The following is a 14,708-nucleotide window of genomic DNA, read 5'->3' on the forward strand; positions in this document are numbered from 1 at the left end:
CATACTCACTTCCTCCTTTCGCCGTAAGGACGACTGGATTTCACGACACTACGCGCGCCGGGAAAAGTGGTTGATTTTTGTCAAAACACTACCGCGTTTGTCCACACGGCGCCGCCATAATCAATAAAAACTGACATATGACACCGTGTTGCTTTAAAGGTGTGAATATGAGAAATAGTATAAGAATGTTTATCAGCGTGTTTGATCTTTCCCGACAGCGTCTATTTAGTTTTAATTCAAACCAAGATTGAATTATGTGATCTAATTCGACAAATGCTTAAATATCGCATATAGCTATAAATTATTCAGTTGTACCTGTATATTTGGATACAATTAGTAACTTATGTACAAAGCAGGAATTCTGCTCTAATTGCTTCCAATTTGACAACATTGAATTTACACCGAATCCGACGAAGCTTCTCTTCAACAAAAACTATTTCTGAATACTCACCAACGTGGGAGCCTTCAAGGACCACAGGAGTAACTTGCGGGTTTATTCAAATATGAGCTCACCAGTAGTGTCGTGGCATTGTGATTTTCTAGGAGTTGGAGAAGAGATCCTTTCAAATGTGTGAGAAATCATCATATTGTCGATAGTTTTTTTGTTTTTTACCCTAACCCTCATAATAATAATATAAATTTCATGGTAATTTGAGCACACAAACTAGTAGCGCTTTGCATTAATCATTAGCCAGTGAGAAATCATGATCACTAAACAGAATTAGGAAACATCGCGAATGAAGTCGGATGACAAGTTGGCGCCATCTGCAGGTCACATTGACATTTATTGAACTTTTTTTCACCACGCAAAAACGAGACACAAACCCGCTGACGTCACGCTTCTAGCCGACGTAGGGAAACTTGAGCAGCACCGCTTGGCCGGCGCCCAGACGCAGCCGGGCGGGGTCCACACGGGCGCCCGCCGTCAGGGCGCCGGCGGTGGCGAGGACCACCTCGGCCAGTGGCGGAAGAGCCCGGCGGTCGGGCTCCAGCTGGGCCTCGCCGTCGGCCCAGTTGAAGGCGGCCAGGAAGCGAGTGTTCTGGTCCCACGAGCGGACGTAGGCCAGCTCCGAAGACGAGTTGAGCAGGGGCACGAAGTCCCCCATCAGCAGCGAGCGCTCCCTGGCGCGCGCGCCACTCAGGTTGCGCACCAGCGCGCGACACCAAGCGCGGCGGGCGCCATCCTCCTGGGGGGAGGGAGGGGGGAGACAACGTCATCGTTCTCTTGACCGTCTACAACACATCATCAACCTCACCATCATCATCATCATTATCATCATCAAATGTAAACCTCATCAACATTGTCACAATCAGCATCTTCATCACTATCAACCTCACCATCTTCATCAACGTCATCCTCAACAGCTGCACCATCTTCATCCTCAGCCTCATCAACCTCAACATCATCCCCGTCATCATCCTCGCCATCTTCATCATTTCCAGTGTTGACCTCATCAACATTGCTGTGACAATCCGCATCCTCATCTTCATCAGCGTCGTCATACAGCACCACTTTCTTCATCACCTGCACCATCATCATCCTCTCACCCTCTTCATCATCTCCAGTGTTAACCTCATCGTTGCTGTCACAATCATCTTGTGCATCATCACCACTATCGTCATCTTCATAATTGTCCTCACCCCCTTTCATCATCATCATCATCCCCCTCATCTTCCTCATTGGCACATCATATCTCATCATCTTCATCCTCCTCCACGTTATCTTTGTCACCATCATCTTCATCGCCCACACTACATCATCCTCACCAACATCTCCATAAACATAATAATCCTCATATTCATCAGCCTATCTTCATAATTATCATCATCACCATCATCATCGTCTTCATCGTCATTCGAATCCTCTTCCTGATCAGCTTCATCATTAGCCACGTATCTTCACTCATCGCTAGCAACATCATCATCACCTCCGTTACCATCCTCAGCATCACGTTCTCATCCTCCTACTCTTCATCGTCCTCGTCATCATCACCACTACCGCCTTCATCATAATCCTCTTCCTCCTCATCTCTTCTTGTGTTTGCAATCATTTACCTTGAGAGTTGCGTTAAGCTCCTCCTCCTCGGGCGAGTCCCAAATCATTATGGGAAACTTTGTGCCCTTAAAAAGACAACAAAAAAAAAAACGGTGAAAAAAAAAAAGTCAAGTCATTAAGCCCTTCTGAAATTCAGTTAATTGCGTCATCATAATTTGGCTCATTTAAATAAGTTTGCCCCCACACCAACCATGACTTGGCAGCTAGGTTGGGCGAAGATCTGATATTGTCAAGCTGTTACACATGTCGGAAACATTGTCATGTCAAAGCCAAAAGGTAAGCAAAGCTGCCGTGTTAACACAGACTAGCATGAGTTATTAGGCAGTTTGACTAGCGCCACCTTTTGGCGACAGGAGGCTGCCACGCTCACCTCGTCCAGCAGGCCGATCTCGTCGCCGTATTGGAGCACGGGCGTCCCGGGAAGTGTGAAGAGCAGCAGCTGGTACAACGGCACCAGCGCCGGGCCCACCAGCGAGGCCAGGTGACCCTGGCCCCGCCCCCCCAGGTTCCAGGCCAGCCGGGTGGCAGAGTGGGCGGCGTACAAGCGCAGGACGGACTGCGCCAGCTCAGACGCGTCTCCGTCCAGGAGCACCCCGGACTTGAGGAGGTCCACGCCGGAGGACGACAGGAGGGCGGACACGGCTGCGGCTGAGCGCCGCTCGGTCACGCCCATCAGAAGTCTGCGGGAAGGAAGGACGCTGTCAGCATTTCAGAATAAAGCCACCGGCAGACTTACAACATGTGGTCACTCTTCAAACTGCACCGAAATTCCTCAGGAATGACACACTCGACACAGATACGCGAGGGCTGAACAATTAAAGCAACTGTGTCATGTGTCAGTTTTTGTTGATTATGGCGGTGCCATGTGGACAAAAGCGGTAGTGTTTTGACAAAAGTCAACCACTTGTAAATCAGTGTTTCATCCAAAAGGTTGTGAAGCAAAATTATCAAGGTTGAATTCTTGCCCATTGCTGCTTTAAACGAATTCAAACCACAAACACATGGCACGATTGTCACGGAAGAAAAGAAGCGCATAGCCACAAAGAGCAAAGTAGCGAGTGTGGGTGTTTTTGGAGAGGCTGCCCTGCCGCGTTCATGAACCGTCCCGTCATACGTCAAACATCGGACGGGTTTTTGAGTGCGTGAGAAAGCGCATGTGCATTTTGATTGGCTGTCACATCTGTGACATTGCGACGCCAATGCTAACCGGTGACCGACTCTTTCGAGTAGTTGCCACCCCCCCACACCCGGCGCGACAGTTGAGTCGAGTCCGGTCGCGTCGTTCCGTGTGCGGCGGGCTCGAGGAACGCTTTCTGAACACTGGTGAAGACTTGTTAGCATTCCCGAACGTCACTCTGACCTCCTGGTGGGCCGCTCGTTGGTCCCGTTCTGGACGATGGCCCGGATGTCGGCCCACAGAGACGGTACGGCGGCGGCCACGTACTCCACGTCCGCCAGCTGAACGCCGTCCACGCCCTCGCTGAACCAGAACACCAACGCGGACTGAGGACACGCAAAAGTGTCAGGCACGGGCGGCGCCCCCTGCTGGCGAGCGGTTACTCCTCTCACCGCCTCACCTTCAGCTTCTCGGCCACCATGGTCACGCTCGTGTTGGAGAACCAGGACCCGCTGGAGCCACGGTAGTTTGGAGTCAGATCCAGGACCACAGACATGCCTGCGCGCATCAGGAAGACGCATTGGTACCGAAAAGTTCCACGAACCGCTTAGCGCTTAAAACCAGGGCCAGACCGATTCATCAGCTGTAGAGATAGACCGATATGTTTTTTTCAGGGCCGGTACCGTTTTATTAGTAGTCGAGGCGGCCGATAACCGATATTTGGAGCCGATATAAATTTTTTATAAAAAAGAAAAAATATTGGCATCAAAATAAAAAGATAAAAAAATCCTAACTTTGTGGAAATGTCTTTAAGCATATGTTTACTGAACAATTTTTCAGATTTGCATAATGTAGCTTTTTTTTTTTTTGGTATTATTACGATACATTTTTGACAATATACATCTTTGTTTCTAACAAAAGGTTCAGGGAGCACCCAGGGTCATCAGCATGTTTTAAAAAGTGAAATGAAAAAACTTATAAAAAAAAAATGGCTCCATATAGTTTTCGACAGTAAATGAAATTATTTCAAAATGACAAAATTTAACTTTCTCATATCTTTGTTTTGACTCCAACACAGTTTTAAATTGATTTATTATCGGCCATCAAGTATTTTAAAAAGGCCGATGCCGATATTGATCAACATGCAGAATATCGGCGCCGATCATCGGCCCGGCCGATAATCGGACTATCCCTAATCAGCTCTTTTATAATTGGCCGATTTTTGCCATTTGTATTTGTTTTCCTTTTTACAGAACAAGTTAACATAGAAAACAAGGATAATGTCATTCAAATACGCATTCGCCCTCCAAAGGGAAAAAAAAAAAAAATCTGGCAAATAGCGAGGGTTTACTGTACTACAATTTCAGCTCTTGTTATGTCCCCGCCCCAGAAGACGAACGCCCCTTTTGCGCGTGCGCTCACCCTTCCTGCGCGCCGCGCGCACAAGGTCCTTGAACTGCTCCAGATTTCCAGCGTCAGGTGCGATCTCCTGAAAGCTCAGCGCGGCGGCATCGTCGGGCGGGGCCACGTGGACCGGCCCGATCACCAAACCTTTGAACTTGAACTGGGACAAGGCGTCCACCTTCTGCCGCACACCTGACACACACGATGACTGACGTTAGCTTAGCACACAGAATGCTAACACGGTAGCGCCGACCGCAGGCATGCTGAATACGCCACGGTTATAGTTAACAAAAACTAACAAGGGGAAAAAAATGTGACGGGGGCTAGTCAACCCAAACTTTTTTTTTTTCAGGATATGTTCCCAAGCAAATCACTGTGCACTGTTACGGCGCTGCTGCCATATATTCACGAATTATAAAGGCTACATATATTCGGAACGTACATAAAAGTAGACTATCATTTCCTGTCCCCAATTGCTCTGAGTGACCCGGTACCAGGTCAGAGACCAGGGGACAGCTGTCCGATAGTACATGGTTCGACATTAACAGTGGCCCGGTAGCCAGCGTCGTCACTGGCGCGGGCCCGACTGGACCCATACTAATTTAATTTTTTTAAATGTGTGACATTCAACATTTTTTTTACTTTTATCCACTTAAATGGATCAATCATCTGTGACCATTTTAGCGTGCTGCGGATATTTGTTTGCAAGTCTGGTTAAATCCTTCCATAAGGAATGACTTGAACAAGATAAGACAAGAAAATTACCTTTTTTTTTTTTTTTCAACAATATTCAGTTAGATTTAAAATAACCCCATAACATCACCCCCGAAAAACTACCGTATTTTTCGGACCATTACAGCATGTAAAATCCTTGAATGTTCTCCAAAATCGACAGTGCGCCTTATGTATGGATTAGGGATGTTATGATTCACTCAACGCTAACGCTGCAGTCAGACCGAACGTGAGCCAAGCGTTTCTGGAGGCACGTTTCCAGTTCTAACACAGCCAGCTTCCAATATTTGGCGGGACTGAGCAAAAAAACGGTTGGATCATGGCGAGGGCATTGCCTTGTTTACATCTGTTGAACTGTCAACCAAGACAGCATGTAGCATTAGCCAAACCAATAACACAACCACCGGATTGACTAGCCATGTTCAAAGTTTTTTTTCCGCCTGTCAGAGGATCCACTCCTGTGCTCAGTGTAAACACACTAAATATGAAATAATCATTGAAATTTATCGTAGTGCTGTCAAAAGATTAATCGCTATTAATCACATTTTTCAACTACATTTTTTACAAAGCTTTGAACCGTTATTTACTTGAGTAAAATCTAGGAATTAATGTGGAAAAAAGTATATTTCAACTCAAACAACTTTCTTTGATCCTTGAATACGATTCTTTTCCTGTAAAATACAACATTTGAACGATACACCAAAGATGTACGACAAATATAGAATTTGGCTGTTTTTGAGTAAAACTACGTAAAAGTCCGTATTTGCGATTAATCGCGATTAATCATTTGACCGCCCATCATGAATATACAGTGCGTCGCCAACGCGCTCAAGGCGACCTCGAACGCGCGATGCCGACGGCTCGCGCTACCCTTCGTGCATGGCGATTACCTTTGATGTCCCCGGCTTGGGTGAAGGCGTGCACGCTGGGCACGTGGTAGAGCGCCCCGCGGTTCCACCAGTGGGTGGTGGGCAGGTCTTGGCAGCGCGGCGCCTGCAGGATGAGGAGCACGGCGCCCCCCAGCATGCCCAGCCAGCCTAGCCAGAAGAGAACCAGCAGGGCCCAGCGAGTGCGCACCCACCTGCAACCGGGGCACACAAGTACGCCCTTTCACACAAGCGTCCAAGACAGCTTTTTTTTGTTGCCGGATGAAACCCACCTGAGCATTTGCCAGCCTCAATGACGTAACGCTGCTAACGTAGCCCCTTTCACAACGACCAGCTAAGCTAGCGGTTCACTGTCTGGTTCAATTAAATACCGTATTGTCGAGTACTTTAATCAGACGGTCGCAAACGTCAAATAAGCAAACTCAGAGTACGGATGAGCCGTGATGGGTCGTGACCTGAGCACCTGTGATGTCATTTTCAGTCGAGAGCAAGTGGCAAAACGGCCGCCCCTTGCCGTCTTCAGACTAGTGGGGGCGCATAATACATATTTGAAAAATTGACTGCGTCTTTAAAGTGGAAATCAACCCAGACATGTTTTTTTTCAAGGATATGTTCACAGTAGGCCCACTAATTGAAACACGGCATTCTGATTAATATTGCGTTTGTTGAATATGAGTTAAGTAGCAAAATCCACCTCTTTTTGGCCATCTCAGGGGGCGGCCATTTTGTCACTTCTGTCGCCTGAAATTGACATCACAACTGCTCAGGTAATGACCAATCATGGCATAGCTTCAGAAAACAGGTCAGCCGTGATTGGCCGTTACCTGGGCCCTGTTACGAGCGTGGTCTCGGAACGAATTAAAACGCAAAAGGCAAAGAAACAACACCCCCCCCCCCACACACACACACACACACAAAAAGACCAAACGCTTCTTTCACACACTCCTTCAATTGGTCGCTTTCATGCTAATGAGACAAAAACAAAAAATGCATCTTGTTCTTCTTGTGATTATTTCTAGAAGATGATTTCTAACTAAGCGCATCAGTGTTCGTACCCGGGCGTGCCCGCCACTCGCAGCAGCTCCTCTTTGTTCAACCCGGTGAACTTCTCCTCCTGCTCCTCAGCCTCCATCTTCACCTTCACGCAGCCGTTCTTCTCCGGCTGCGCCTCTCCTGCTCCGTTCATGACTCGCTTGTCCTGGTTGTCCTCCCCCTGTCGCTGCTGCTTCTCGGCATCCGCGTCCAGTTCGTCGTGGCGGTCCAGAAGCACCTCGCTCACGTCGGCCTCCGTCGCATCAGCATCCGAAGCCTCGTCGCGCCGAGCTTCGGGCTGCTTCGGTGGAGCTTCGTCGACTTCGCCCGCCGCGTCCCGACCTTCCGCGATGGACTGGTCCCCGGTCAGGGACTGGTCCCCGGTCAGGGTGCGGTCTTTGTTCTGGTCCATGGCGGCTCCGGTTGGGGAAGCACAGAAGGAAAGGATACGTGACGATAATGGTGGTGCTCTGCTTAGCGGGCGTTGAGGATAAAGAGAAGCAAGTAGGTGCTGCGTTCAAGGCCGCCGGGAACAGTCAGCTACCGTTCGGTAATGTCCGTCAACCATTTACCTGATTTTTGTTTTCACCCACGTATATATAAATTTTTTTTTACTTTGACTATTAAATTTCATCCATACCTCCTGACTGATGTTGCTTAATGCGTGGTAATTAATAGTCATGTTAAAAAAAACATAGCAAACTGACCGAAACAGTAAAACTCACATTTCCGCGTTGCTACAACCGCATCAATTAACAATCTTTCTTTTCTGGCGGTTTTAACCGCACCGACCCTATAATATTCTTTAAACACCTTGAAAATAACCCGCCCTCAATAAAGATCCAAAATCAAGCAGTTTCAATTTTGAATACAAAATCTATTTGGGTTTTCTCAGTGAACTGTATTTTGTGTGTTCTCTAGTGGCCACAGGGTGAAAAAAAATTCTAGTATTACAAAAATATATAAATCATGTATAGACACATGAAAGGAAAGTGAATCTCTTAACTTACTGTCTTTAGGTTTTTGAATATGATTATCTATAAACGTGTATAATCAGGCCATGTCTGTTTGCATTCTTACTTTTTTGTTTCTATTTATAGTGTTTACTTTGTATATATGTAAGAAATAAGTGTTTTTAGTTTAGTTTTGCGTTAGTGAACAAGGGGTAGGACTCGACAAGTTGTTTACTTCTCCCTACTCTCCTTGAACATATAAACTTTACGGAATTAAGATAAGTATTGATCTTTTATTATGATTTTGTTTTTTTCTTCATGTTGGATTTATATATATGTTCAATAAAAATCAATCAATCAAATTACATTGGTGGGGCCCAAAATAAAGATCTAAGAAGTCATTTAATTACAAACAAGAAGAAGCGGTGACAAGGGACAAAAGCAGGCCGGTGAGGTCAAGAGGATGAGCTGTCACTAGACAGGCTGTTGCACACGTCCTTCCATCGAAGAAGCTGATTGGACAACGCCTCCTCCTCCGAGGCGAGAGCCAGGAGTTGGGAGACAGACGTTTTCTGACACAAACACGCAGGACAAAACAGCACAGTTCAAAACAGCGGCCGGCAAAGTCACATCAGTAGCGACTGATTGCGACCTGCCTTGTGTTATGCCTGCGCACTTGACGCATATAATACACATTTATATTGATATAAATAATAAACGTATACTGATATAAATAATAGTTTGCTATTATTGCATCTTGTCCTGCCTACTGATGCCACAGCGAATGTGCGAGCTATGACGGAACCCATCCTTTGGCCTAAATTTCCTACCAGCTGATCCAGGTCGGTGGTGGCGCCGGCACGTTTGCTAACAGCGCTTCTCTTCTCATCCAAAGTCTCCACAAAGTCCATCGCCATGTGGATCACTTGCACCACAAACCTGGAGCAACAGCAACAACATGTGACCTGCTGCCGACACAATACGGACATCTGAATGGCTCCTGCGAGGAGTCCAAGCATGTATGACGCAGACACGGACGCTACCGGTGCAGGTGGGCCGGGACGGGCAGGTTGGTGCCCCCCAGCGGCTTGGTGAGGCGCTGGGCCAGAAGCTTGTGGTCCTTCAGGACATCCTGCAGGTGCGTGCAGAAAGTCTGCAGCGCCTGCAGCCTGGCAGCTGTCGAGACAGGAAAAGCTGCTTCTCCAAATTTCTGATCCGAAACCCACCAATCATCAACACGTGCGGGTGTGCTCCTCAATCCTCACCAAGGTAGAACACATGTGTGACCTTGGCGTTCTTCTTCTCCTCCTTCAGTAGCTCCAGCTCAAGCTGCAGCTAGAACATAGAAAGCAAGGATGATGGTGTCACCAGCGAATGATGAATCAAAAGGGGTGGCCCTACCTGCTCCAGCTCTTTCCGCATTTTGATCCGCTGCTCAGCTTCATGCAGCTGAGAGGAGAAGACGGAGCTGTGGGATGAGTAGGCAGGTTTGAGTTCTTCCTGAAAGGCATGGGTGAGTTAATTGACTTCTTATTTACAGTAACATGCCAGTCGCTAAAAGTTAACAAGAGCAACATGCTAACAGGCTGACCTGAGACACTGCCCCACTGGACACACATTTGGACAGCAGTCCGTCTGATGATGTCACACTGAAGGGAGGCACGGTGCTTTGAGGCATCTGGGGAGGGAGACTGCTGTGACGTAACGCTCAATCACGTAAACGTCATCGGGTGACGTTTGACGGAGTACCATTTTTGAAAACACGCAATGCAATAAAATACAATACAAGACATATTGGAAGTATATCGTATGGTTATACAGTTGTTTAGCACTGAATCGTAACTTTACAGCGAGCAACATACGGGTGCTTGTTATTTTTGTTAAAGTCTAAGCTGATATTTAGTACGCTTCGTCTCATAAAAACAAAATGTGAAAAAAAGTGTCAAAACTAAGCGTCGGTACTAATTAAAACGAGTTTTCCTCAAAAGAATAAACATGAACAACAAACGACTCACCGTGGCAAAACAGCAGACTTGTTGGTCTGAGGAGTTAAATGTTCAAAATTTGTCCAACATTTGTTGAAATTCGGGCCCGCCAGACGGTTTGAAACTATTGTACTGTTATTTCCGTTTGTCTTCTTCTTCCTGTATTTAGAGACGGTGTAGCCGCTCCACAGCGCCCCCAAACCGAAGGACACCGTAAAAACTGCATGGTGACGACAAAAACAACTCGCGACGGCTCATTTGATGATGTGCACAAACAAATCGTTTTAATAAAACAGAACAGCCCCTCAGTTTCCCAATGTCTCTTAATGTTTATCATTTCTGATGAACTGGGCTGCTTACTTGGGCGTGAAATTGTGTTTTGGGGCGTCTTCTCATCAATATCAATAAAGTTTGCGTGAAAAAAATACTTCCGTTTTCTGCTTAAATTTTTAAAGTTAGATGAACATTTTCGAATCTGTGTTTGTGATCCAACATGTCCGTCAGATGGAGTTCAACACTCCATTATTGGTCAAATAAATAAATAAAATAAACGTTTATAGTAGTTTCAAACTGAGCGCGGCAGCATCCGGGTCTCTTGGTGACGCCACTGTCTATTTTAAGGCGACGAGCCTATTAAAAGAGTCCAACGAGCGGCGCGGCAAAGAAGCCGGAAGTGTTGTAACCAGCCGGCGTAGAAGCCACGATGAACTTGCGTGACGCTCAAAGTGAGCTGCGGCAGCTTTTGAGGAGGGTCGAACCTTCTCAGCTGCCGAAGCTGCTCGACTGGATCCGAACATCAGGTACTGGTCTGCGACGCCTTCTGCCGCATTTGCTTGCTTCGGCTGCCGGAGCGTCTCACGTGGCAAGTTGTTGTTGACGACGTCTACCCACAATGCCTTGCGCTTGCAGAGGAGCTCGATGAGCTGCTGGTGGACAACAATCAAGTCATCCTGAGGTGCATCGCTGATGACATCAGGGACAGCCTGCCACTCGACGCCATGCTGCCTTGTGAGGCCAACGCTCTGCTCAAGGTTCCTCAAGCACCCATGCCTCTTTCACAAGGGCATACACACCTTTCGCAATGACATGCATGCATGTATAACAGAAGGACTTTCACATAGGTACAGTATACCCTTTTACCTACCCTGTACCCTTTTCATAGTGTCATACAGCCTTTCACTGCATATGCAGAGCCCTATTCACACTGACATGCACACGGATGTATTGCATATATAGTATTTGTACTACTTTGGGGTGCTTCTTTGTATATAAATAACCTACTAGTGTAATAATTTGATGTGAACAAAGGAGTAGGACTTGATGTGTGTTGTACATCTTTGAACATTCCAAAAAAGTTGATCAATGACATCTAATGATTTTCTTTCCTTTCCCCTTCCAAATTTTGTTTTTCTCATAATGTGTATAGACACATTATTAGACATTATTATACGTTTGATTGATTGAACATATAAATGTTCAATCAATCAAACGTATACCTTTTGCCATCTACATTCACCCATTCCCAATGGCACATACGCCGTTCACGCTGACATACACTACAGCCTTTTCACACCAACATGTGGCCCCTTTGACACAGACTGACACTTTCGCACTGACTTATGTTGGCCTTCACACCCACATGTACCTCTTTTACTCTGACATGTAGCCCTTTCACACTGCTGTATATAATAAATAGCATATTTCGCAATGTTATATGTCCCCATACACTCCCCAATCACACATGCAGTACACCCATTTCACACCGTCATCTCCCTTTGGCATATCCCATTTCACACTGACATCATTTCAAACTGACATATGCCCCTTTTACACTGACACACGCTCTTAACTTGTAGTTGAACCGTTTCACACTGACAGAAATCCCTTTCCCATGACATGCCAAAGTGACAAATACCCCTTACCAAATACCGTACGTGTGCTTGTACCTTGCAGATGCAGCAGCGCCCGCGTCCCGCCGTCCACGTGGACGCCTTCCTGTACGACGAAGAGCACGTGGACGCCCTCTGCGAGGCGGGACGGATGAGTCGATGCTACTGTCTCAAATGCGGATCACGCAGCACGGCGCCTCTGGGTGCGTGGAACCGTCGCCGTCGCTCAATTGCGGTGCAGCGTTTACCCACAGTTGTTTGCTGTGTGTACGAACAGACTTTGTGTCGCACTCGTTCTCCATGTGCGAGCTGCTCTTCTTGTTCCAAAACGTTCTGCCGGACCTGAGCGGTCGCACGCTGGTGGACGTCGGGTCACGACTGGGTGCCGTGCTCTACGGGGTCAGATGACAACACGCGCATACACTACGCCCCCTTTCACACCGGCATCTAGTTCTCAAACCAAAATACTCTTGTCTTTTCCTTTCACACAATCATGCAGCAGTTTTCACCCGACATACTCCTCTCAGACATCTTTTACACCGTCATACACCCCTTTCACACTGATGCAGTATACTGTACATCCCTTTCACATGACTTAACTCATACAAACCGACATACTGAATAACCCCCCCATCCCTTTCTAAACTGAAATACCACTTTTCTACTGACGTCTACCTTTCGCACTTGCATATTAGTACCATAGTACACAAGGTAGAAAAAGCGTTATATAAGTGACAGCGCATTTGCCATTTCACTCTTTCAAACACATATATCAATATCCACTCCGAACCATCCACTTTGTCTTTGACGCCACCATACACCCACCCTCGTGTTGTTCAGGGGTACGTGTACAGCTCGGCGTCCCGGCTGGTTGGCGTGGAGCTCAGCGAGGACTTTGTTCACCTGCAGAACAAAATGGTACTCAAGTACGGGATGGACGCCAGAGTCCAGGTGGGTCCGTCTCAGTCTTGGCGCGCGCATGGCGTCCGGTGTGTTGTTGGGGATGGTTGGGTTCTTCTATACATGGGATGTTTGATGTAGTCATGGTATTGTTAGTTTAATTATGGGATGTTAATGTATCTGTGGGGGGTGTTTAATAATGTATGGAATATTTAGTTGTGATTATGTGATGTTTAATGTATTTGTGTTGTTCATAGCATAATACGTATGTGTTAAATGTTGCACACTCGGCATCCTCCCTTTGGAAGGTTTCTCATTTTTCCCCAGATGAACATTCTTGCGAAAAAAAAAAAAAAAAGTTTGGAATGTTCTATGCAAGCCCACTAGTTGAAATGGTGCATTCTGATAAATAATGCGTTTTTGGATTAAATGTTAATCCACTCGTTTTTAGCCATCTCTGGGGGTGGCCATTTTGTCTTCTGTCGACTAAAAATGACATCACAACTGCTCACAACGACCAATCACGGCTCAGATTCAGAAATCACCTCAGCCGTGATTGGTCGTTGTGAGCAGTTGTGATGTCATTTTCAGTCGATAGAAGACAAAATGTCCGCCCCAGAGATGGCTATAAACGAGAAAAAAATTAATCAGAATGCCCTGTTTCAACTCGTGGGCCTGCTGGGAAAGTATTCTTGAAAAAAATATGTTTGGGTTGACTTCCGCTTTAATGTAGAGTAGATATATTTTTCGGATGTTTTGTTTGACGGTACGCTTATTTATTTGCGGAGTGTTTGTGCTTCAGATTGTCCACGCTGACGTGTGCACACAGGACGCTCTGCTGCAAAGTGCCGACGTTGTGGTCATGAACAACGTGTTTGAGTATTTCATGGAGCCCGGCGAGCAAGTCAGGTCCGGGCGAGGTCAAAATATTGACACACACAATTAAGACAAATGCAGAGTTAACACAGATGCACCATTCAGGGCCTGGAGGTTCATCATGCAGACGTTCAGGAAACGAGGTTCTCTGCTGGTGACAGTTCCCAGTCTGCACGACGCCCTCCACCCTCTGCAGGTGAGGCTGACGCTCTGTGATTCGACGGCAGCCGCAGGGGACGGGTAGGGGGTCTTCAGATGGACACCCCTGCCCCGCCCTCACACACATTTACAGCATTGATTCTTTTCCGTGCGTCCTGTTTTTGCCCATCAGGAGGGGCTGCCGGCCGGCTGGGTGGAGGAGCTTCCTTTGGACTACCACGTATATGTGGGGAAAGACGCGGACCCCGAGGATCTGCGACAGATCCACCTGTATAAGGTCTTATGACCTGGACCATGGACTCTTTTCTCAAGTGTGTGTGTTTGTGTGTGCGTCACGTAAATAAGCAACAATAATGCAAATGCACATGTTGGTGTCTGCTAAAATAATAAAAAATGTTTATTTGCTACTTGACTAGAATCTTAATCATTCACCATTGAATGGTTGGAAATGACACTTCATATCCAAGGGATAGCGGAGGATGACGTGATGACATCACCCCAGACAAATCGCAGTCATTTTGCCAAGGGCAAATTACATTTCTGCCATTCATGTGTATGTTGTTTGTTTTTACAGATATCTACAATTCATTAGTACAATCATGGAGATAGTGTAACAGTATTGTTGATATCGCTAAAGGCCATTCTTAATTTTAAAGCAGACCATTATGTATTTTCCTCAACTTCATTCTTCCTGGGACGCAGGCCACTAGTGACGTCA

General features: G+C 46.6%; 3 protein-coding genes across 5 annotated transcripts; 1 reads left to right on the top strand and 2 right to left on the bottom strand.

Moving 5' to 3' along the window:
- Window positions 1-759: 759 nt before the first annotated feature.
- Window positions 760-8,431, bottom strand: LOC147137087 (amino acid transporter heavy chain SLC3A2-like). The gene is made up of 8 exons (XM_086050115.1): window positions 7,252-8,431; window positions 6,200-6,390; window positions 4,596-4,769; window positions 3,634-3,731; window positions 3,417-3,559; window positions 2,427-2,736; window positions 2,056-2,121; window positions 760-1,187 (listed from the first exon to the last, which is right to left on the bottom strand). The coding sequence occupies exons 1-8, from the start codon at window positions 7,638-7,640 to the stop codon at window positions 843-845; spliced, it is 1,716 nt and encodes a 571-aa protein (XP_085906241.1). The 5' UTR covers window positions 7,641-8,431; the 3' UTR covers window positions 760-842.
- A 133-nt stretch (window positions 8,432-8,564) lies between these two features.
- Window positions 8,565-11,088, bottom strand: haus2 (HAUS augmin like complex subunit 2). Of its 3 annotated transcripts, none has more exons than XM_086050118.1 (7): window positions 10,925-11,088; window positions 9,773-9,859; window positions 9,583-9,681; window positions 9,447-9,516; window positions 9,225-9,357; window positions 9,012-9,120; window positions 8,565-8,753 (listed from the first exon to the last, which is right to left on the bottom strand). In XM_086050118.1, the coding sequence occupies exons 1-7, from the start codon at window positions 10,961-10,963 to the stop codon at window positions 8,637-8,639; spliced, it is 654 nt and encodes a 217-aa protein (XP_085906244.1). In that variant the 5' UTR covers window positions 10,964-11,088; the 3' UTR covers window positions 8,565-8,636. The 3 variants fall into 3 exon arrangements, with proteins under 3 accessions (XP_085906244.1, XP_085906245.1, XP_085906246.1); XM_086050119.1 differs by lacking the exon at window positions 10,925-11,088 and adding an exon at window positions 10,197-10,358; XM_086050120.1 differs by lacking the exon at window positions 10,925-11,088 and adding an exon at window positions 10,197-10,339 and having other exon boundaries at window positions 9,773-9,872.
- Window positions 10,798-14,397, top strand: LOC147137089 (uncharacterized). Its single transcript, XM_086050116.1, has 8 exons — window positions 10,798-10,966; window positions 11,076-11,197; window positions 12,120-12,258; window positions 12,333-12,454; window positions 12,896-13,006; window positions 13,758-13,864; window positions 13,937-14,027; window positions 14,163-14,397. The coding sequence occupies exons 1-8, from the start codon at window positions 10,870-10,872 to the stop codon at window positions 14,274-14,276; spliced, it is 903 nt and encodes a 300-aa protein (XP_085906242.1). The 5' UTR covers window positions 10,798-10,869; the 3' UTR covers window positions 14,277-14,397.
- The last annotated feature ends 311 nt before the right edge of the window (window positions 14,398-14,708 follow it).

Source organism: Filicampus tigris, chromosome 13 (assembly GCF_054856515.1).
Source record: "Filicampus tigris isolate MCC_2025a chromosome 13, RoL_Ftig_1.0, whole genome shotgun sequence".
NCBI lineage: Eukaryota > Metazoa > Chordata > Actinopteri > Syngnathiformes > Syngnathidae > Filicampus > Filicampus tigris.

What these genes read in the sequence shown, in the direction of transcription:
- LOC147137089 (XM_086050116.1), top strand. Translation starts at nt 10,870, where the DNA reads ATGAACTTGCGTGACGCTCAAAGTGAGCTGCGGCAGCTTTTGAGGAGG. An exon ending in CGACTGGATCCGAACATCAG is followed by an intron (nt 10,967 to 11,075) that starts GTACTGGTCTGC and finishes TTGCGCTTGCAG; the next exon opens with AGGAGCTCGATGAGCTGCTG. An exon ending in GAGCCCGGCGAGCAAGTCAG is followed by an intron (nt 13,865 to 13,936) that starts GTCCGGGCGAGG and finishes TGCACCATTCAG; the next exon opens with GGCCTGGAGGTTCATCATGC.
- LOC147137087 (XM_086050115.1), bottom strand. Translation starts at nt 7,640, where the DNA reads ATGGACCAGAACAAAGACCGCACCCTGACCGGGGACCAGTCCCTGACC. An exon ending in CGAGTGGCGGGCACGCCCGG is followed by an intron (nt 6,391 to 7,251) that starts GTACGAACACTG and finishes CCCCGGTTGCAG; the next exon opens with GTGGGTGCGCACTCGCTGGG. An exon ending in AGATCGGCCTGCTGGACGAG is followed by an intron (nt 2,122 to 2,426) that starts GTGAGCGTGGCA and finishes TGTCTTTTTAAG; the next exon opens with GGCACAAAGTTTCCCATAAT.
- haus2 (XM_086050118.1), bottom strand. Translation starts at nt 10,963, where the DNA reads ATGTTCGGATCCAGTCGAGCAGCTTCGGCAGCTGAGAAG. An exon ending in TGCGGAAAGAGCTGGAGCAG is followed by an intron (nt 9,517 to 9,582) that starts GTAGGGCCACCC and finishes TCTATGTTCTAG; the next exon opens with CTGCAGCTTGAGCTGGAGCT. An exon ending in CCACCGACCTGGATCAGCTG is followed by an intron (nt 8,754 to 9,011) that starts GTAGGAAATTTA and finishes TGTTTGTGTCAG; the next exon opens with AAAACGTCTGTCTCCCAACT.